The sequence below is a fragment of the Oryza brachyantha genome, chromosome 10, assembly GCF_000231095.2.
Source record: "Oryza brachyantha chromosome 10, ObraRS2, whole genome shotgun sequence".
NCBI lineage: Eukaryota > Viridiplantae > Streptophyta > Magnoliopsida > Poales > Poaceae > Oryza > Oryza brachyantha.
The window spans coordinates 9953441-9976838 of NC_023172.2; the positions used below are offsets into that span (position 1 = coordinate 9953441).

Below are 23398 nucleotides of genomic sequence, written 5' to 3' on the forward strand. Positions count from 1 at the left end.
TGCCATGGATAATGTGTGATTTTGTGAATTGCACTCCTTATACCTTTTCTGTCAAGTACTTGACACATGCCAATAGTCAACATGCCAAACTGGATGTAAGAAATTACATTGGTGAAATTAAACGAATCAGAATTACATCTCTCATTAGAAGCTGCGACATTAAAACTACATTGCTGGAAAGCAAGAATGGGGCATACAGCTGTAACAACTTTACAACAAGCGACTATATCAAATGCGCCAAAGGCCAAGTCAGTTCTTCGTTGAGGCTTGCGCAAGCTGAGATGCTACTTTGCCTGAGAAGAAGCTCTCAAGTCTGCACAAAAAAGACCATTATTAGGGTAGACGATCAGGTGGTTGGGTTTCAAATACGGACAGTAAACAATTGATGCAAAATTTTCCAGTTGGAATCAGTAAGCCACCAGCCAGGTTTAAGGTTATGATCAAAGGGCGTTACTGAATGCACTAGGTATACTGCAAGATGAGATGTAACCACCCACATTTTATAATTATGGTCACGCCAAATATTTTCAAAACAGCATTAACATATCCTGGTAACATATCCTGGCTTACAGATCAATGAATGTGCAGACACAATTTAAAGTCCATTGCTCACCGTGAGGCACATTTGTAATAAATTGTATCAGGGGAATTGTAGGTTTTTGCATTGCTGAACATTCTCTTCATGTCAGCTACAAACATCTCTAGGGTAACATAATACTGCTCGGATTCAACTCTTTTTGACATTGTCTTCAAATCTGCAGACAGCCATAGTGTTCAGAAACTGAATAGCTTAGATGGCATGCAGCACTGCTTTGCCAAGGCAGGGAAGGATAGGAAAGTATAGCCCCTAAATCATTTCAGCTTACCAATAGGATCTTTGATTATGTCATAATAGTCAGGAACATCACGTGAATCCACTGGCTCTTTGAATGGCCAAGCATCAGGATGCTCATTCATATTCTACAACAGAAGTTCTTGTAAGAATCAACTGATATAGTATTTGGCATATGCTTCATGAGACAACAGTAGATCCAACACAAATCAGGTTGTTGCAGATCTACCACATCCTTGGAACATACTCCATCCCAAAATAACTTCATTTTCACTATCCTACACATACCAATACAAAAGCAAAAAGACTATCCTCCTACTTTATCTATGCATTTATTCCTTGCTTTCACAAACTCCAAATGCAATGATTGCTCAGAAATGAATTTATTTTGGACAAACAAGTATGGGCAAAAATGATCTTATTTTTGGATGGAGGTAGCAATTCTCTGGAAAAGATGGCTATAGAGCACTGCACTTGGTTCGTCATGCCACCACCCAATCACAAAACAAAATCAGCTATATCTGCTGGTTGACACTTTATTTTTTGCTGCCGATACACACTAAAAATCAGGTCTGTTTGCCGATACTTTTTTTTTTTGCTGCTGGCAGATGTTTTGTTCGCTGGTCCATTGTAATCCATTAGCATATGCACATGCTTTAAGGTTTAAGCAAAGACATGGTTCCTTAGTTTTATTTTTCTGGTGAATAGATAAATATCACATAACCGATTTTCCCTAATTTCAAAAACAGACTGGACTGATGGTTTAGAATCAATGTTGTGGCTTGGCTTGCCTAAAGAATAATCGTCGTAACCTCTCAAAAGGATAAATATGACTGTTGTCCAACTACATGGAACAGAGTTTGCAGTGAAGTATACCAGAAATATTTAAACATTAAAACTTGTAAGAACCAGCCATTTCAATAAATGAACTGTTGAACAGACCCCATCCAGTTGGTCTGCTTTTAAAGATTATGCTTAAACAGAAAGGGTGCATAAAGTTCAATAGGGAGCAAGCAAAGTACAGGTTTATCCTGTGAAGTTAAGTACCAAATGACTTCATGTCATTGAAAAAGATTTGTGAAGATAAAAGACTTGCCTTCAACAACAGGCGCATTAGATTAGTAAGTTGTTGTCTGTAAGTATTGTAATCAGGAGAAAATGCTGATCGAGATTTGGAATGCCCCCACTGATCTGGCGTCCAGCCAGCTTCCCCTGCACAACATTGATTGTTCCAATCAAGCTTGCATCATAACTAAACGAGTAAACCTAACAGTGCAAAACATGGTCAAGGTCAAATAAGACAGAAATGGATGAACATCTTATTTTAGAATTCGGTTCCCTATGTTTGAGTTTGAGAATCTCCAGTTGCCATAAGGTCATTTCTCTCATTCCCTCTAAAGGAAACATATGCTGACAAGAGGGTGAGAATGTGGTGGAAGCAACCATCATTAATAGCAGAGGCAGCAAGCCAGTGAGACAGCAGTGCAGTGTACTCATGAATGTCAGCATGCATGGTGTCGCACTCTGGACAACCCCTTGCATACTGACTCCTGCAGCGCACAATGAGGTTCAATAGAGCTGACTGATTGGAGGATAGCAAATTTGCTAGACTGTTTGGATGGCACCCAAGTCCCTACACGTCATGCATCTGTCCATGTCCACAAAAAGAGCTCGGTGTAACCAATTGTCTACCAGCACATTTGTCATCTGTGCGCTTTCCAAACAAGCTACCACTAAAGCAATTGTAACACCTTTTGATGATATCAGCTGGAGCAGATGGTTTAAGAAGATCTTAGAAAGAGAGAACTGAGGGAACAAACATTGAAGATAACCAAATTTACTTGAACCAGACACATATGTTAATACATAAGGGTTTACTTACACATATGTTAATACAGAAGGGTTTACTTACTTAAACCTTGGATGTCTTCTGGTTTTATTGATCTTCTTGGAATACCAGCTTCTTTCTAGAAAAAAAAAAAGAAATGAGCCTGTTTAATGCCATGTTTTGCTCAATAAGGCTAATCAAGATTGCGTACAGTGTGGTAAGAAACAATGCAAAGTACATTATATACGACGTACATCACTTACCATTTGTTTGTCCTATACAAATCCAAAATGAAGAAAATAAAATATGCCAGAGTACTGGCTACCAGTAAATTTTAAAAGGCCCATATTTCCATAGATGATGCCTATAACCTAACAAGATACACACTGGATGGATTCCTCATTAATTAATCATAACAAAGTATCTATACTCTATACTACTTTCAAAGAAGGCAATGGTGGTGGCAGTTAATTTGCCACCCCCACCACATATCTTGTTTTCTTTACCAACCACTATGCCCTTTAGTGTTAAAAAAATAGTCTTTCTACATGTTATTAATATCTTATTTCATCTCTAAAATACAAGTTTACCACTCTCAAAGAATCTATGAAACATTTGATGTACCATTGCAAAGCATGGGTACTTTGCTAGTGCCTAAAAAATTACCCACCTGATAAGTAGTTATTCAAGTTTAAAAAAATAAAATGTGCAAGGCTACACCAAATTATTTTTATATTTCATTCATTGGCACAAGACAAGACTGAATGATAAACGCCCATAACATGTAACACAGACAAGGCATGTTTTACAAGGATATCAACTAAAATGGTCCTTTGTACCTAAGATAACAGCAGTTTTTTTTTCCCACTAGCAGATTCATCTACTGCACATATGAAATTGATCTTATGTAACAGAAATAGATTCCAAAATGATAAGGCAGAACTAACCTTTTGGAAGTCGATTCCAGAATAAACAATATGACAGTTCGAAAGCTCTCTGATCTTCTCGTCAATTGCCTGTTCAATCAAAATGGTCAGTTGCCCAAAAAAAACTGTAATGGACTTCTAATGATATGAATATCCCATGGTCGACTAATGGTTTGAATGGAAAATTGTAAAGCTGTCAGGACAGCTGAAAGGCATAATGTTGCTTCCACTTTATGTTTAAGTAGCTATTAGCCTTTTACACTACCTGTCTTTGACGTCGAATCATCGTTGCCAGATCAACATATGGCAACTTTTGATCAATTCTGCACTCCATCAATATCCCTCCATCATAGTCTTTAATGTACCTAGAATTAGCAACTATTGAGTTCAAAACTTGCAAGATAACCCCTGTTGTAGCCTCATACAGTAATACATAAACAGAAACAGCAAGTACTGTTATCATTATTACATTGTTACAAATTTTTTTAAGGTGTTAATGACATTTTAACTTCATGGAAATGATAAATTTAATACAGTTGACAATAAAATGCTTACCCTTGCCATCTTTCTTTGTCCAATGTGATCTCCTTTGTGAAACCCTACAAAATTGCCAGCAGCAAAGGACAAAAAAAGAAAACCAAATTATTATTTGCAAGATTTTGCTCATAAAATCTAATTGATCTCTTTTGTTTAAAATCTCAAGATTTCTTATTACCAAGAACTCTTGCTGAACATATGCCTATGGGAAATGATTTCTAGCTGAAACAAAACTGTTAGGACTTAGGAGGTAAGTTAAATAATTAAAGTTGCCACCTGATAAAATCATTTTAAGATTGCAAGACAATGCTGGACACAACATGCTTAGAAATAACTTTATAAACCATCCATCGACACATTTTTTTGTTGCTAATTCTATGAAGTCACTATTTTGTGAGGTTCAAGTGTTTTCATAGGTGCACTGGAGAACAATCACAAAAAAAAAAGGAATTTTAAGAAATGAGGCATATAGAAGAGCAAAGCCAAATAGTCTAACCTGCTTGACGAAATAGCCAACAGCATTGTTATCTGCATAAGTTAAGAAATGAGTGAGCCCATCAGCATCTCGAGCATGTTGCTTCAGGTGATTCATTAATCGTGTCCCATAGCCTTTAACTTGCTCATCGGCTGTAATTGCACAAAATGCTATTTCCCCAAACCTCTGGCTACAATTTCAAAACCTGAATTAGGACAGAAGCATATGCAGCAGAAAGGGACATCTCTGGCATGGTGCACAGGCATGACACAATTGAAATAATCAATTGCCTGACAAACAAAAATGTTCAGTCTCTGTCCTACAACATAACCTTTACTGCTTTCAGATCACAGAACAATAATCATGAATAAGTAAAATCCTATAACACACTCTTATTATCACAAATAACATAAACTTAAAAAAAAGGAAGCTCATAGCTTCCATTTGCTCTCATTTGTCAATAACTACCAGATGTTGAAACAAAAAGCATCACAACTTAATCATGCAAGTGCATACAAATAACAGATGTTGATATCATCATCATAAATTCTAGTACCAAAGTGGAAATCTTACCTTGTATAAGGCCGGTAAGTAATGCCTCCTACAACAATATTATTCCTGATGACCATCATTGACTTGTGAGTTCTACAAAACACAACACAAAAAGTTTACTTCTATAGGGACTAATGAAGAGATATATATTATTGTCCTCTGCATCCAAAAGACCACCCACATTGCTATATTGAGTTCTAACCGTAGGAACATTACAGTGACAATTACCTATCCATAACAAGACGGACAATGTACTCTTTGGGCATGTTAGGAAGCTGCCGGGCAAAGATATTCTTCAAGCCTACCAACCTGGGAAAAATACCAGCAGTTAGTAACAACTAACAGGTTGTTTGAGAAAAAAATGAAGTTAGCATACACACCAAATCATATGTTCATCAACTCCATCATTAGAATAACATAGAAATTTCAGCCTCCCAGCTTCTTCCTGTAGAACAAGAGCAGGAACTTTAGCAGAAGTCACAGTTTAAATTCGAGAAATGGAAAGAGAAATGTGGAAATTTAAAGCCTAAGCTGCCTAACCCACAAATGGTCTAGCAAAATCATCATAGCGCAAACCAATAGTTCACCTCACGCTTGAGGCCCTCCTCCCGAGCGCTGTACGCGCCGCTGGTCTGGATGTTGTCGGTGAACAGCCCCTTGGGGTCCTCCTTCCCGTCTCCGGCAGCCGCGGACGCGGCATCCGGCTTGGGAGCGGCCGCAGCCGCAGCCGCAGCAGCGGCGGCAGACACGGTCGACGACTCGGGCTTCGGCGGGCGACCGGAGGAGGACGGGGGCGCGCCGTCGAGGCGGGCGGCGGTGAAGGTGTGGAGGGAGTCGTCGTCGTCGTCGTCGGAGTGGGAGGAGGACGGGGAGGACGGCCGGGAGGGGGAGGACGGGGAGGTGGACGGCGAGGACGGCGCGGTGGTGTCGTCGTCCTCGTCGGCGGTGGCGTCGGAGAGGGACGACGGCGGGAGCTTCCGCTTGCGGTGGGAGGCTCCGCCGCCGGACGTCGCACCGGAGTGGGAGGGCGAGGGTGCGGTGAGCGCGTCCATGGTGGGGCCGGGCGTGATTCTAGAAGCTTCCAGGGGTTAGGGTTTGGGTGAGATCTGGGATCCCGAAGCTTCCGAGCCGCACCCGCACCGGCGAGGAGGATGAGAGTCGCGAGCTGCTCAGTGCTCACTGGCTGGTGGGCTCCACCTCGCATGTCCCCACCTGTCTATGGGATCTCCTCCGCGTGACTGGGATTAGAATCGGGCCCCACCTGTCAGTGTCTGTTCCAACATTAACGTCAAAATTGGCCTATCTTACTCCTTGAACTATTTCAGCTCACAAAATAAACTGGCCCACCTGTTTTAGGTTGAGGAATTCAGACTACAAATCATTTTGGCCCACCACTGTAAACGAAATTGGCCCACTTTTTTCCTCGATTGAATTCGATCGATCAGAAAATTCAGAAAGACTAATTTGCACGCGCGTGCTACCGGCCTCTCCTCGAGAACACGCGTGGCCCACGGTGAAAACGGCCCGTTTAAGTCATATGCCGGCCCATTTATGGTATACAGGTTTTCTTTTACTTTATGGGTATAAAGTTTTTTTATTTTATGATTATAAAATTTGCATGTATAAATTTATATGTATAAATCTTTTTCTATATAAATTTTATATCAATAATATATATATATATAATTTTTATATCAATAAATAAATTAGATCCTACTACCAGGTGTATCTACTCCTATGTGTAATCCTAACCTCTAAACCGATCGCGGGCGCGTATTAGACCCGCCCAGAAAATTTGGCCTAATTTTGGCCCTCTCCTTTCCTAACTGAATTCGGCCCGTCAGATAATTTGGCCCATCTCATTTTCGAGGGGTAATTCTGCCCAGAAATGAAAATTGACCCAAATTTTTCTATGGTTTAATACAGCCCAATAGTGAAATTTCCAAGGGAATTTTGGCCCAGAAATGAAATTGGACCTACGGCCCAATGATAAATTACGGAGGGGGATTTCAGCCCAACAATGGCCCATTTTTCTGTGCATTACAACGGCCCAGAAGCGAAATTGGCACAACTCGAGCCCACTTCTTTCCTCACTTGAATCCGGCCCATCATAAAATTTGGCCTACCACAATCCTCAAATGAATTCGGCCCTTTAGAAAATTTGGCCTATCTCATTTCCGGGGGAATTCTACCCAGAAATGAAATTGGTCCAATTTTTCTGTGGTTTACTACGGCCCAATGGTGAAATTTCCGAGGGGAATTCGGCCCAAAATAGCAATTGGTCCAATTTTTCCTAAAGGATTAATACGACCCAACGATAAATTTCGGAGGGGAAGTTGGCCTAGTTTTTTCTGTGCATTAATACAGCCATAGTAGAACAACTGACGGAAATTAGGCCCATAAATGAAACTTGGCCCAATTTCTGTCTGGATTTTTAGTGGGCTGACCTCTTGGCGGGCCGTCTTTTACGGGCTTAATGTGTTTCGTGGGCTTCTTTTGGTGGGGTGTTAAGCGAGTTTGTTGGGCCATCAATTTATGTGGGCTTGATGAGTAGGCCTGTATTCCGTGGGCTTCTTTTGGTGGATTATCATGTGTGTTTGTTGGGCTGTCAATGATGGGCTGTAAATCCAATAGGCCGGCTGCTCGTCTCATCAGTGGGTTAGTTTCGTCGTGGGCCGCAGCCTTTCCGGCCTGTCTAGTTGGGCCAATTGTTTGGTGGGATGCATGTGCGAAAAGGCTAATTCGCGCGCGAGCGCGCGCTCGGGCGGCGCGAGCGAACACTCTCCGTGTAAGCTGCATGCTGGGCTGACCGAGGCCCATGAAAAGCCTACGATTAAGCCCATTTATAGTATATACCTATAAAGTTTAAAAACTTTATACCTATAAAGTTTTTTACTTTATTTGTATAAAGTTTACATGTATAAATTTTTTATATATTAATTTTATATCTATTTGAGTATACGTAATTTTTATTTGTATGTATGTGTGTATATATATAAAAGTTTGCACGTACAAAATTTATGTGTATAAAGTTTACGTGCCTAAAAATTATATATATATATATATATATATATATATATATATATATATATATATATATATAAGAGCATATATACTATACGTATACGTATAGGCATAAGTACATTATATACCACTTACATCAGTTACCATTAGTTTTTCCTATACAAATCCAAAACGAAGAAAATAAAATAAAATATGCCAGAATACAGTCTAGGGGCTACCAGAAAATATTAAAAAGCCCATATTTCCATAGTTGATGCCTATAACCTAACAATATACACACGGGATGTATTCCGCATTAATCCGAACAAAGTATGTCTCAAAATATACCCACCTAATAAGTAGTTATTTTTAAAAAATAAAATGTGCAAGGCTACACCAAATTATTTTTATATTTCATTCAATGGCACAAGACTGAAAGGTAAATGCCCATAACATGTAACACAGAGTCGCAGACAAGGCATGTATTACAAGGATATCAACTATAAAATTGTCATTTATACGTACTCTCTGTCCTAAAAATCCTAAAAAGAGACAAACTTTTGGTTTTGTGTCCAGCGTTTAACCACCCATCTTATTTATTTTTTAAAATAAAATAATTAGTTACACATAAATTACTATTTATATTTTATCATATAATAAAAATAAAAATAGTAATCGTAAAAAATTTAAATAAGACAAAACATCAAACATTGTAGGTAAAATATGAAACATTGATTTATTTTGGGACGGAGAGAGTAAGATAATAGCAGGTATTTTGTTTTGCCCACCAGCAGATTCATCTATATCACATATGAAATTGATCTTATCTAACAGAAATAGATTCCAAAATGACAAGGCAGAACTAACCTTTTGGAAGTCGATTCCAGAATAAACAATATGGCATTTAGAAAGAAAGCTCTCTGATCTTCTGGTCAATTTCCTGTTCAATAAAAATATGGTCAGTTGCCAAAACAAACATTAATGGACTTCTAATGATATGAATATCCCATGGTCGACTAATGGTTTGCATGGAAAACTGTAATGCTGTCAGGACAGCCGAAAAGGGATTGTGAGTTCGGCCTGTTTGTACAAGTTTATTTTGGTCCATAGTTGCGACTCAATTTAGCCCATATGTGGTCGTGATTCCGTCTGTTGGTGTGAATTTAGCCCATAGGTGATATTGGCCCACTTTGGTTTTTAAATTGAAATCAGACTGTATTTAATCCGTAAATAAATTTAGCCCATGTAACTTTCGCGAAATAATTCAGCCCTTCATCAACTTAGGTCCTCCTCATTACTGGACGAATCAAGCCCATGATCAAAATCGGCCCACTACTTTTCCACGATTGAATTTAACCCATCTCACAATTTGGCCTAATTCTGGCCTAGCACAATGCTCGATTAAATTTGGCCCATCGACAAAATTGGCCCGTCTCATTTTCGAGAGGGAATTCGGCCCAAATACGAAATTGGCCCAATTTTGGTCACATCTTTGCTCGGTTGATTTCGGCCCATCGGACAATTTGGCCCAATTTCAGTCCAGCTTATGGTGGGCTGCCCTATTGGTGGGCCGTCCTTTTGTGGGCTTCATGAGTAGGCCTATACTTCGTGGGCTTCTTTTGGTGGGATGTCGCATGAGTTTGTTGGGCTGTCAATTTCGAACGGGCCGGCGCTTCGGCAGGCGCAGCAATGATGGGCTCTAAATCCGGTAAGCTGGGTGCTAATCTCATCAGTGGGTTAGTTTCGCTGTGGGCCACGACCTTTTCTGGATTAGCCTTTTACATTACCTGTCTTTGACGTCGAATCATCGTTGCAGAATAAACATATGGCAACTTTTGATCAATTTTTCACTCCATCAATATTCCTCCATCGTAGTCTTTAATGTACCTAAAATCAACAACTATTGAGTTCAAAACTTGCAAGATAACCCCTACTGCAGCCTAATACGGTCATGCACAAACAGAAGCAGCAAGTAGTGTTATTATCATTATTACATTGTTACAAATTTTTTTTAAGGTGTTGCTGACTTGATTTAACTTCACGGAAATGATAAATTTAATACAGTTGACAATAAAATGTTTACCCTTGCCATATTTCTTTGTCCAATGTGATCTCCTTTGTGAAACCCTACAAAATTGCCAGCAGCAAAGGACAAAAAAAAAAGAACCAAATTATTATTTACAAGATTTCGCTGTAAAATCTAATTGATCTTTTTTGTTTGAAATCTCAAGATTTCTTATTACCAAGAACTCTTGCTGAACATATGCCTATGGGAAATGGTTTATAGCTGAAACAAAACTGTTAGGACTTAGGAAGTAAGTTAAATTATTAAAGTTGCCACCTGATAATATCATTTTAAGATTGCAAGACAATGTTGGACACAACATGCTTAGAAATAACTTTATAAACCCTCCATCGACATTTTTTTTTGTCACTAGTTCTATGCAGTCGCTATTTTGTGAGGTTCAAGTTTTTCATAGGTGCACTGGAGAACAATCACAAAACATATAATTTTAAGAAATAAAGCAGATGGAAGAGCAAAGTCAAATAGTCTAACCTGCTTTACGAAATAGCCAACCGCATTGTTATCTGCATAAGTTAAGAAATGAGTGAGCCCATCAGCATCTCGAGCATGTTGCTTCAGGTGATTCATTAATCGTGTCCCATAGCCTTTAACTTGCTCATCGGTGTAATTGCACAAAAAGCTATTTCCCCAAACCTCTGGCCACAATTTCAAAACCTGAATTAGGACATAAGCATATGCAGCAGAAAGGGACATCTCTGGCATGGTGCACAGCGTGACACAATTGAAATAATCAATTGCCCGACAAACAGAAATGTTCAGTCTCTATCCTACAACATAACTTTTACTGCTTTCAGATCACAGAACAATAATTCATGAATAAGTAAAATCCTATAACACACTCTCATTATCAGAAATAACATAAACTAGAAAAAAAAAAGGAAGCTCATAGCTTCCATTTGCTTTCATTTGTCAATAACTACCATATCTTGAAACAAAAAAGTATCACAACTTAATCATGCAAGTACAAATAGAAATAACAGATGTTGATATCATCATCATAAATTCTAGCACCAAAGTGGAAATCGTACCTTGTATAAGGCCGCTAAGTAGTGCCTACTCTGATGACCATCATTGACTTGTGAGTTCTACAAAACACATCACAAAAAAATTACTTCTATAAGGACTAATGAAGAGATATATTCTTGTCCTCTGCATCCAAAAGACCACCCACATTGCTATATGAGTTCTAACCGTAGGGACATTAACAGTGATAATTACAGCGACAATTACCTATCCATAACGAGACGGATAATGTACTCTTTGGGCATATTAGGAAGCTCAGCCGGGCAAAAATATTCTTCAAGCCTACCAACCTGGGAAAAAAACCAGTAGTAAGTAACAACTCACAGGTTGTTTGAAAAAAAAAATGAAGTTTGCATACACACCAAATCATATGTTCATCAACTCCATCATTAGAATAACATAGAAATTTCAGTCTCCCAGCTTCTTCCTGTAGAACAAGCGCAGGAACTTTAATAGAAATGTCACAGTTTAAATTCGAGAAATGTGGAAATTTAAAGCCTAAGCGGCCTAACCCACAAACGGCCTAGCAGAATCATCATAGCGCAAACCAATAGTTCACCTCACGCTTGAGGCCCTCCTCCCGAGCGCTGTTCTGGACGTTGTCAGTGAACAACCCCTTGGGGTCCTCCTCATCTCCGGCAGCCATGCACGCGGCATCCGGCTTGGGAGCCGCCGCCGCCGCAGCCGCAGCCGCAGCGGCGGCGGCAGACACGGTCGACGACTCGGGGACGGCGGCGCGCCGACGAGGCGGGCGACGGTGAAGGTGTGGAGGGAGTCGTCGTCGTAGTCGCCGGAGTGGGAGGGGGACGGGGAGGTGGCGGAGTGGACGGCGCAGTGGTGTCGTCGTCCTCGGTGGCGTCGGAGAGGGACGACGGCGGGAGCTTCCTCTTGCGGTGGGAGGCTCCGCCGCCGGACGTCGCGCCGGAGTGGGAGGGCGAGGGTGCCGTGAACGCGTCCATGGTGGGGCCGGGCGGAATTCTGGAAGCTTCCAGTGGAGAATCCGGGCCCATTTCACGAACGAAAGCTGCAAGTTTTCGGTCGGGTCCAGCCCGTAAGTGGTCGTGATTTCGGCCTGTTTGTGCGAGTTAATTTGAATCAAGCCCACATTTTAATTCCGCCCGTAAGCAAATTTGGCCCACTTAATCTCGGACGATGAATTCAGCCCTATAGTGATATTGGCCCAGTTCACCTTTCGAATGAAATCAGACTATATTTAGCCCATGAATAAATTTTGCCCACTACCCTAAACGAAATTGGCCGACCTCTTTTCCTCGGTTGAATTCGACCAATCAGAAAATTTTGTAGGCGAATTTGGCCCAGTTTTATCTGTGCATTAATACAGCCCAATTGGAGAACTACAGATGGAAATTCGGCCCATAGTTGAAAATGGCCCAATTTCAACCCACCTATTTCCTCGCTTGAATTCGACCCATCATACAATTCGGCCCAATTTTGGTCTGGCTTTTTAGTGGGCTGACTAATTGGCGGGCCCGTGCTTTTGTGGGCTTCACGTGAGTTTATTGGGCCGTCAATTTATGTGGGCTTGGTGAGTAGGCCTGTATTTCGTGGGCTTCTTTTACGGGGTTGTCACGTGAATTTGTTGGGCCTCCAATTTCGAACGGGCCGTCGCTTCGGTGTGTGTGACAATAAACCGGGCCCATTTGTTTGATGGGCTGTATGTGTGGTTCGTCCCGAGAGAGAGAGAGAGAGAGAGAGAGGCAGTCTTGGTTTATGTCAACTGCGAACGGATGCCGGAAGCACGACGTGAGTCCGCCGCTGGGACGGCGGCGGCGGCCGGAGGAGGAGGACGATGAGAAATTCGGTAACGATTTGTTCTCTACTTCTCTCTATTCCATTTCGTCTCAAATTATTCCTGTCTAGATGAGCGAAGATTAGGAGGAAATATCCATCTCTCCTTTCAAATTTAGTTCCGTGCGTATATCCAAAGATGCGAGTAGTATTATTTGGGGGAAATGGTGAGGGTTCCTTCGGTCTTTGTGGGGGGGATGCTTTGATTCAGCCGAATATTGGTGCGTTTCCATTCCTTTCGCTCGTGCGCTCAGCCTGTGACGAGATTTAGTTTTGTGTTCAAATGTATATACAGTAATCTGTTCAATAGACGATATCTTTGTGGATGTAGATGGCTGCAACAACAGAATTGCAGAAGGCGTACAGCATCTTGGAAGAGCAATCTCTGTATGTTTATCTTTTATCTTTTAGATTGATTCCCGCATACTTGCTGACCTGATTGACATTTACAAAAACATCCCAATTTTGTTCTTTAGTGAAGAAGTTTAATTTAGTTTCAACTTTCAGCGATAGGTTGGTTACGTCGGTAGCCCTGTTGATACCCATTGTCTCCATGTGTATTAGGTTTTGTTTTCTGGTATAGTTGTGGACAAGCAGCCGAATTGTTAGGCAATGTTCAACTACACGAATACATCCACAAATAAAGACGAGCGAATTCACAAATAAATACGCGGTTAGTGGAAAGTTAGCACCATGTGAGCTGATAAACAGCGATATGTTCACCAAACTTGACATGCCTGATCAATTAATTCACCAGTTGTTTGTTCCTGAAATAATTGAAGTTCTGAAATGCAGTGAGATATTTGGCCTTCTAGTTTGTTGCCTTTGTTGACAAACTTCTTGTTTGCTCTGTGGAAGCTTATTTCTTTTGAATCTGTTAATCGTTGTTAACGAACAAGTAAAAGGGATTTACTAGTATGAATATGTTATCTGAAGGTTGATTTAATTTCCTTCAATACCGTGTATGCAGAAAATATTGGTGTGAAATTTAAGTGAGTTCAGAAGTTGACAACATGACTAGTTTATACACAAATATCAGACAGAACTCCATGCCTCATGCAAAATATTTTTCAATTTGAACTAACTATTACCAGATGATAGTGTATCATTGGTTACAGATGAGGAATTGTTAAGTTCTGGTATCGCTCTGTCTAGTGTCGGCCATATCTCATCTTTGCATGTAATAGGTCAATGAAAACGTGAATAATACTCCCTATCCCCCTTCCAGAGTCATTGTCTTAATACTAGTGGGTGTTATATCCATCCTTGATTGCTCACTGAGATGCTATTTTCCACAAACAATACAATTATTTGACACTTGTTCTTCCATCATGTGCAGATGTAGTGAAGATCAACGACGAGAGAAATGCTACTATGTTATTCAGTCTCCGTAACTTGCCACATGCAGGATCATGGGGCCTTAACACCCCCAAAAATGTGGTGCTAGTGGAGGGTTGGTGGAAGTATCACTGGCTTATGATGACAACTACAAACAATATAAATCAATGTTCACAATGGATCTGCTCCTGATTTAGTGATAGCAACCATGAAGACAATCCTTCACAGGCAAGTGCTATTGCTGCTTTCTGTTAGTAGCTGATCCATCCAATTCCATTTAATGTGTAGCTTTTCAAATCTTTGTAGAACACGTATTGTTTATCTAAATAATGTCCGGATATCCTTTGCAACGTACCAGTATCTCATCTTTATAGTCAAAAAGTTGTTAGTGAGAGAACAGAACATCTATCCAATAGCAGGCCTAACTTTTGGACCTACTACGTCTTAGCTCAGGGTTGGTTCCATGAAAGAACGGCCCAATTTGGTATGTGTTCTTTCCTTTTCTCTTACAACTGTAGCAAGAGAAAAAGAAAGCGAAAGATTAGCCCCACTAATCACAAACTACGAAACTAGATTGATAAAGAGCAATGTTTTAAAGGAAAAAGGTTGGATAAATAATAATGTTTTTTCTGGCTTTTATGCTAAAATACAAATAAGACAGTGCTGCAATTGACCTCTGCAGTCGGCCATAATCTGGCTTGCTTTGGATCTTCTGGAAGTGCACATGTAAGGTTTTACTTTAAGTTTGTCGATTTCAAAAGTTGGACTTTTCTTTGATAGTTAATTGGAAGAGTAAGACAGAAGTGTACCTACAAATCAATATCGTGAATTTTTTAGTCATATTCTCTATGCACATCGATTATCCTGCATGGGGAATCAAATAAGAGTCAACCATTGAGGAACTCTTCCAACTTCAACCAATCGGATCAGTTGATAATTTTGACCTTATCTACTCGGTTGAGTAGTCCATTCCAGAAGGCTATGTATTTCTACATCACAATTAATTTTCTCACTTGACAAGATCTTCAGTGTTGATTTTGGGAGCAGAAATCAAGTTATGGCTTGGTTACTTTGCGAAAATTTTTAGGTGGGTCTCATATCGAATGTTTGACCAGATGTCAAAAAAACTATTTTAGCGACTAATTAAAAACTAATTATATAGAGTGTCAGGAAATCATGAGACGAATTTTTAAGCATAATTAATTCATCATTAGCACATGTAAGTTATTATAGTAGTTATGGTAATCATGGACTAATTAGGCTCAAAAGGTTTGTATTGTAAATTTCTTCCAAACTATACAATTAGTTATTTTTTTACTATATTTAGTGCTCTATACATGTGTCTAAAGATTCGATGTGGCAGGGTGAATGCTAAAAATTTTTAAAACTAAACAGGACCTTATAAATTCAGCCATTCTTCTGCAGGTTGCAGCAGCACCTTCAACCAATCCAGTGCAAACAATTTCTCCACTGCAGTCACCAATGGGCTCCTCCAAGCTCATTGCTGTAGTCGTCGTCCTCCTCCCGGCCCTCCTGGCCTTCCAAGCTCCAATGGCCACCGCAGCAAACTCCAACCTCTTCCGGGACTACATCGGCGCCATCTTCAACGGCGTCAAGTTCACCGACGTGCCCATCAACCCGAGAGTCCGGTTCGACTTCATCCTCGCCTTCATCATCGACTACACCACGGCGACGAGCCCGCCGACGCCGACGGACGGCAAGTTCAACATCTTCTGGCAGAACGCCGTGCTCACCCCGTCGGCCGTCGCGTCCATCAAGCGGAGCAACCCCAACGTGCGGGTGGCCGTCAGCATGGGCGGCGCCACCGTGAACGACCGGCCGGTCTTCTTCAACATCACCTCCGTCGACTCGTGGGTCAGCAACGCCGTCGAGTCCCTCACCGCCATCGTCCGTGACAACCACCTCGACGGCATCGACGTCGACTACGAGCAGTTCCAGGTCGACCCGGACACCTTCGCCGAGTGCGTCGGCCGCCTCATCACGACGCTCAAGAGCAGAGGCGTCATCAAGTTCGCCTCCATCGCGCCGTTCGACAACGCCGACGTGCAGCGCCATTACCAGGCGCTGTGGGCCAAGTACGGCGCCGCCATCGACTACGTCAACTTCCAGTTCTACGCCTACGCCGCCAGCACGACGGACGCGCAGTACGTCGACTTCTTCAACAAGCAGATCGTCAACTACCCCGGCGGGAACATTCTTGCCAGCTTCACGACGGCGGCGACGACGACGTCGGTGCCGATCCAGACGGCGCTGAGCGCTTGCCGGACTCTGCAGAGGGAGGGGAAGCTGTACGGCATCTTCATCTGGGCTGCAGATCACTCCAGGAGCCAAGGATTCAAGTATGACACAGAAGCACAGGCACTGCTGGCTAATGCCACCACCGGTTACTACTAGCTAGTTCCTTCCCTGTGTTGTTTCTTACAATTTTCAGCAACAAGCACAATAGCTTTATAAGGAAAGTATACTCAAATTTGAAATTCAAATATGAATTGTATGTAGTTGCGCATCACTATCCATAGACTGCAGCTGGAATTAAGAATAAAGCAGTCGGGATACACAGGAATGCTTAATGCTGTGATATTTACTTGGTTTTGTGTATGACATTCTTGAATTGTTCCTGTTCTGTTCTGTTTTGTTTTGTTTACAGTGATCTTCTTCTAGGTGTTAATTTTAATTGCTGCCTGTTGGAGCAAGCTGACCTTGATTAGTTTGGCTAGATAACATATCTATATATTCTCTGTGTGACTCTGTGAATGTGATATAGAGCTTCTTCTTCACACCGTTGTTGATAAACTGTCCTGTCCTTGTCAATCTGTTATGACGTCCATTTCTTATGGTCAATGCTAAGCAAATAATTTCAGCAACTGTAATAAAAGTCTAAGCCAAACCCCATTTTGTATAACATTTTTCCATGTCCTCATCACAGTACAATACAGAGGATATACCATTAATGTTCTCCCACTTATCATCATCTGCCAGGTGATCAACCTCCACCATAAGTTCATTGAGATATAATTACATGCCGAAGAATTTAATCAGGACACACACAATCACAATGATTGATTGATAGCCAAATTAAAGCCCTAATAAGGCATATATATATAAATCACACATTAAGCCTAGCAATGGCAATGGTGATCATCATCATCATCATCATATCCATGAATTGCATGTTGAGATCGATCGATAGAAGAGGGAAGGAATGAAGTCTACTAGTGGTACTAGAGGGCGCACATCCTCTACAGTACTACAGACTGAGGTGAACCCCACATGCCATAGGACCCACATGCCAGTACTGCGTACGATCTCCGTTCTACTAGAGCTAGCTTAGCTATGGGGGGGGGGGGGGGGGGGTGGTGCCTGGCTTGCCTAGTTTGGGATGTGGTAGGAGCTCTCGTCAATGGGCGCGACCTTGGGCACGTCGACGGGCAGCATGTCGACCTCCTTCATCCAGGGGTTGTCGTCGGCGGCGAGGGCGGCGGCGTCGACGGTGCGCAGCGCCCTCCAGACGGCGCTGTTGCACTTGAAGCCGGAGCCGAAGGCGATCTGCCAGACGCGGTCGCCGCGCTTGATCCTGCCCTTGGCCTCGCAGTAGGCGAGCTCGTACCAGAGCGAGCTGCTGGAGGTGTTGCCGAAGCGGTAGAGCGTCATCCGCGACGGTTCCATGTGCCAGGGGCTGAGCTTGAGGCTCTTCTCGAGCTCGTCGAGGACGCCGCGGCCGCCGGCGTGGATGCAGAAGTGGTCGAGGGCGAGCTTGAAGTCCGGGAGGTAGGCCTTGACGTCGGCGCGGAACACCTTCTTGAGGACGACGGTGGCGAGGAAGCGGAGCTGCTCCGACATGGGGAGGACGAGCGGGCCCAGGGTGGTGATGTTCGTCTTCAGCGCCTCGCCGGCGACTACCATGAGCTCCTTGGAGAGGGACACGCCCACCTCGCCGGCCTCGTCCTCCTCCTGCGTCACGCAGCCGAAGCTTTGGTCGTGGGCGCCCCGGTGGGTGCGCACCGTGTGGATCAGCTGGTACTTGGCGCGCCGGCGGTCGCCGCGGCGGTTGGAGAGGAGGATCGCCGCGCCGCCGACGCGGAACAGCGTGTTCGTCACCAGCATCGGCCGGTTGTTGCCCATGTACGCGTTCAGGGTGATGTTCTCCGTGCTCACCACCAGCGCGTACGTGTTCTCGTGCACCTGTGTGCATGCATCATATCACATCGTCCATCAAAAACCTAACTAAGCAAAATAATTACTACATCCGTTTCATAATATAAAATGTTTGATTTTTTAGTTGCAATATTTGACCATTTGTCTTATTCCCTCCATCCTATGATGTATATTATAAATTACCAGTCTTGTACTAATGTTTCTTACTCCCTCCATCCTATAATATAAGACAACTAATACTGACGTAAAGAATCAAGAAAGAGTTATAGTCAACTCCTCGTTTAAATTAGCTAGATGCATGTATGCATATAATGTGGTTGGGCAGTTTGATGGTGAAGAATTTAAAATAAATCAAATTTACAGAAAACTATGTACTAATTAATGCAAGCCTTATATTACGGAATACAGAAAAATTATGGCTTATATTATAGGATATAGAGAGTATAAATTAGTAGCGGCTAGTTCCTGTGTTGGATTAATTGGCAACTCCATGATTTGTGAAATTGAACTCCATCTTCTTTGCTAGGACCACAGGGACAATGAGCTGGACCTCCATGAATATGCTCATATTCATCCGTTGGTACACGCATGCAAATTGGGATCACAAATTAAGGTTCAGGTACTCATTGATCTCGAGTTTGATCATATTTTTTTCTTTTGGACTTTTAGCATATAGGAATATTGGCACGCAGAGTTGGGCATGAACAGTGGTACTACAGAGCAGAACAAATGCTGATCTTTATTGCGTTTTCTTTGTGCATCCTATGGCCATGTGCCCATTCACGGCGCCCCATAACCTATATTTAGTGTGTGTTCTTGCATTGGTTGAATGCATATTTGGGCACATTGAAACTTTCCATTAGCTACCCTAGCTGCTTTGCACATGAATGTACTCTGAACAAGCTCCTAATTAATTAAGCACTAAAGAAAACATTTTTTTGCTGTTTGCCAGTCAGAAAGAACTAATAAATTTGACTGTCAAATACAGAGCAGAACAGTATAAACACTCCATTAGTCTCAGAAAATTACATATTTAGACACATCCTATGGTGTATTTTTTTCCTTTTTCTTTCTGCTTTTTACTTTGTACTGAAAAATATATATATTTTGAAACGGAGGGAGCAGAAGTGCTAGTTTCATAAGCAAGTACTGGGGAGCCTGGTACAACTGCACTGTATTTGCATTTGTGGAGTAGTTACTGCTGCCTCTCCTGCTACCAAAAATGCAGCTTGGAAGATGGGAGGTAAAATAACTACTCTACTGCTTCTACTGCTGGTATATCTGAACCTCCACCCAACCACATTTACATCTCTGCTGGGTCAGAGACGGAGTTCTTCACCGGTTTATGCAGGGATGCAGATATGGATCAGCATGTATGTATCATGGGGCACTCATTTCTACTAGTACTGCCTATTATCATGATAAATCGATGAGTCCATGATATATAGGACACACTAGCTACTTCATGCTATGCTTTGTCAGTGTCAAGGAGAGATTAACTCATCTTTTGTTCTGCATTTTTTGGTTTTTTTTTCAAAGAAATGGTTGCATGAGCAGTTAATTGAGTGAGATATTCATGATTGTTTTGATGATATGCAAGAGATGAGTGCATGTGCAGTTATGTTGCAATTTTGACTTTTCTTGAAGGGATATGTAGGGAGGCCTTCAAGCTTGACTTCGAGAAAAAAGGAAAACATAAATCCTTATTGTTTTGCTACTTCTTGCAGAAGGCTAGGTCATGTTGGCAAATTTGAACTTCCTAATTAATCTTCACAATTTAGAATAACTTTTAATCTAGCACTCCTAAAATAATCCACCCTACACAAAATGCAGTAAATATTAGTACAACTTATTTTTTATTGCTTCTAAAAGCAGAGGTATATTCAATATGTTCATATCAAATTTGTCTCAGGTGGTCAGTTGTTCCAGTTTCCTTGGTTAACTCTCAATTTGTGACTGTATCCAGATGCACAAGTACTTTCAGTATGATTTCAACATGCAAATTGAAGCATTAACAAGGCATGATGCTGCAGCATAAAAAGGAAGAAAATTAAAAGATAGATAGATCACTAAGCTGTGACAGTAAGTAGTATGCCCCAGGATTAAATTTTGCAACATGCATGACTGAGCATGTCATTTAAGATACTATTAAGACAGAGGCTGCTCCCCTGCACGCTGAAACACAGATGGTCCTACTCAGTGCAGTTCTTGTCTGGAATCTCATAGTCAGATGGTCTTGGCATACTATGGAGTAGGTTTCGCTTGTCACTTGTCATCCAGTGTAACATCACTAATTAACATGTCTACAAAAGCATTTAGGTTTTAACTACCTGAAGAATTATCACCTCACAATGTTGCATTTTTCATTTTCAGGAATATAGTTTTCGGGTTAAAACATAATGGTTATTTATGTATCGTCATCAGTCATTTTCTTGTGACATGCATGTACAATTCGATTCTTTTTATAGTAAAGTTACACATGGTCAAAGCATTTTGTACTCCTGTTACATTTTAACTTAGGACTGTGAGTGGGAGACCGATAGATAAAACATATTACTTAGGTCAGTCTCAATATATAGTTTCATGGCACAATTACAAGACTAAACTAGATAACCGATCAAATGAGAAACTCATCTTTCATCCTCCCTTATTTAATGTTTCTTCCAAGTTAGCAATTTTGCTGTTATTACACCCTTATAAAACATGCATTGAGACTAGCATTATCATTTCTATCTTATTATTTCTTCATTTCATATTATAAAATATTTTAATCCCCTCTAAATTTATAATAAAAAATATTACATATATATGTTCAGATTTTTTAAGGAACATTTTATATCGTGCAACTGGAGGTAAATGTTTGTACAGGGTTTGTGGGGTCAGTCTCGCATGGGAAGATGCTCTCGTATTTATTCCGTCCGTATCGTATGTAGGCGACATTAACTGCCTCGGTTTTCGTGCATGCATGAGCCATGCAATTAATGGCGGGCCGCGGGCGGGGGGCGTACCTGGAGGAGACGCTTGGCGAGGTCGATGGCGATGATGCCGGCGCTGCAGCCCATGCCGCTGAGGTTGTGGGAGACGACGTCGGGGCGCATCTTGTAGCGGCTGACGATGAGGGAGGTGAAGGACGGCGTGGGGCTGAGGAGGCTGGAGTTGAAGATGAGCACGCCGACGTCGGCCGCCGCGACGCGGGCCTTGCGGAGCACCTCGTCGACGACGCCGAAGATGACGGCGTGGGACTCCTCCCTCGCCGTGCGGAGGCACATGTCGACGGGGAGGCTGATGAGCGACGTCGGGAAGTGGGTCGCCTCGCCGAGCCCCGACCGCTCCAGCATCCGCTTCTGGAACGCCATGCTCTCCGCGCTGAACCGCCCGCACCGCCCGAAGTGGGCGATCGTCTTGGCGCGCGACGCCTCGTGCTCCGCGGGGGCCTTGTACCCGGCGAGGTCCACCAGGTACACCGGCCGCGGCCGCGACGCCGCGTACGTGTACGCCGCCAGCGCCGCCGCCCAGAGCGCCACGGCCAGGGCCGGCGCGCTCACCCCCAGCTCCGCCCACAGCACGAGCACCCAGCTGCCGCCCGCCGCCGTCAGCGTCGACAGCCGCGGCGCCGCCACCACCAGCGCCGTCACCGCCGCGATGTGCGGCAGGTGGCGCACCGCGCGCCGGCACAGCACCCCGGCGTGGTTCTTGGTCGCCAGCTTCACCGTCCTCACCAACTCCCTATCCATTATCACCAGATCAACCACACCTCCTCCTGCTCTCTCTCTCTACTCTTCGATCAATGGAGGCAAGCAGGAAGAAGAAGAGGAAGAGGAAGAGGAGGAAGGTATTGGGAGAGTGAGCAATGGCGAGAATCAGAGGCTGGATTTTATAGGGTTAGCGCGCCATGAATGGGAGCAAAAGTGAGCTTAATGCGAAGCAGCTATCGACCAGCGAATGCATTAACTGCTGCGTGGTGCAGCTGCATGCATGCACGCATGTACGTCCAACGTGGGCGTGGCAGTATATACATGGTATATCTGTACTTTGTGGTCTACACTACATATACACATGTGGGCAAGCACCTTTAGACCATCATGTACGGATGTACCCTCGCTTAGTTTGTGGCATGTAAACACATAGTTATGAGAAAAAAAATAAGGAGTGTATATTACATTTGGCAAGAAAACCCCTTTATGCAAACTTTTTTTTGAGGCACCCTTTATGCAAACTTTAATTCTGAACCATTGGATTAAAATTCCATGTTTTCTATTTATCATTCGCTCGAAAACTTTTAATCTATCAATCAATTTTTTTGTCCATTAGAATTGCTTCAATATTTGTGCTTGTACACATGCTACTTTATTTGATTTCCTTTGTTATTGTTCGATTTCAATTCAACCTCTAGCAAATTTGATTGATGGATTAAGTTTTTTTCTAGCGATCGACCAATATGTGTTCCCTTAAAATTCAATGCCCATAGTCTTCCCCATCTCTCCCTGAGGAGAAAATTGCATATCCGCCATTCTAAAATAGGGGATTCGCTAAAATACCATTAATTTCAATTGAAATCATCCCGAACCTACGTAAGCTCTAAATTAGTTACTCATGATAAAAGTTAATTCCACGCCACTGACTTAATAATACCTATAACATCCCTTTGCCATGCCAAGACACATTTGGTGGACAATAATATAAAATATCCGCAACTACATCTTATTTATTCCTAACAATTATATAGGCAATTCCCTGAATCTGATTTGAGAGCCGTTTACATGGTAGTAAATTATGTAGGGCAGCCAAGAAAGAGTGAAAGAGTAGTAGGTGG

General features: G+C 42.3%; 3 protein-coding genes across 4 annotated transcripts; 1 reads left to right on the top strand and 2 right to left on the bottom strand.

Annotated features, from left to right (window-relative positions):
• Positions 1 to 152: 152 nt before the first annotated feature.
• LOC102712297 (histone acetyltransferase GCN5) lies at positions 153 to 12221 on the bottom strand. The gene is given in 25 exon segments (XM_040528060.1): positions 153 to 313; positions 614 to 755; positions 867 to 960; positions 1929 to 2044; positions 2745 to 2799; positions 3608 to 3676; positions 3852 to 3951; positions 4142 to 4185; positions 4620 to 4788; positions 5172 to 5243; positions 5379 to 5459; positions 5531 to 5595; positions 9021 to 9065; positions 9067 to 9093; positions 9941 to 10040; positions 10237 to 10280; positions 10711 to 10841; positions 10844 to 10893; positions 11268 to 11324; positions 11470 to 11519; positions 11522 to 11552; positions 11625 to 11689; positions 11822 to 11964; positions 11967 to 12080; positions 12083 to 12221. Coding segments are annotated over 25 exon segments (2067 nt in total). The 3' UTR covers positions 153 to 249.
• A 765-nt stretch (positions 12222 to 12986) lies between these two features.
• On the top strand, positions 12987 to 17014 carry LOC102718111 (chitinase 2-like). Of its 2 annotated transcripts, XM_015841611.2 has the most exons (4): positions 12991 to 13084; positions 13403 to 13458; positions 14411 to 14637; positions 15835 to 17014. In XM_015841611.2, exon 4 carries the CDS (start codon positions 15892 to 15894, stop codon positions 16822 to 16824), a length of 933 nt encoding a protein of 310 aa, XP_015697097.1. In that variant the 5' UTR covers positions 12991 to 13084; positions 13403 to 13458; positions 14411 to 14637; positions 15835 to 15891; the 3' UTR covers positions 16825 to 17014. The 2 variants fall into 2 exon arrangements, with proteins under 2 accessions (XP_006661777.1, XP_015697097.1); XM_006661714.3 differs by lacking the exon at positions 13403 to 13458 and having other exon boundaries at positions 12987 to 13084.
• Positions 17015 to 17770: 756 nt separating this feature from the next.
• On the bottom strand, positions 17771 to 22437 carry LOC102712575 (probable 3-ketoacyl-CoA synthase 20). Its single transcript, XM_040528323.1, has 2 exons — positions 21594 to 22437; positions 17771 to 18612 (listed from the first exon to the last, which is right to left on the bottom strand). Exons 1-2 carry the CDS (start codon positions 22317 to 22319, stop codon positions 17800 to 17802), a joined length of 1539 nt encoding a protein of 512 aa, XP_040384257.1. The 5' UTR covers positions 22320 to 22437; the 3' UTR covers positions 17771 to 17799.
• Between the last annotated feature and the right edge of the window lie 961 nt (positions 22438 to 23398).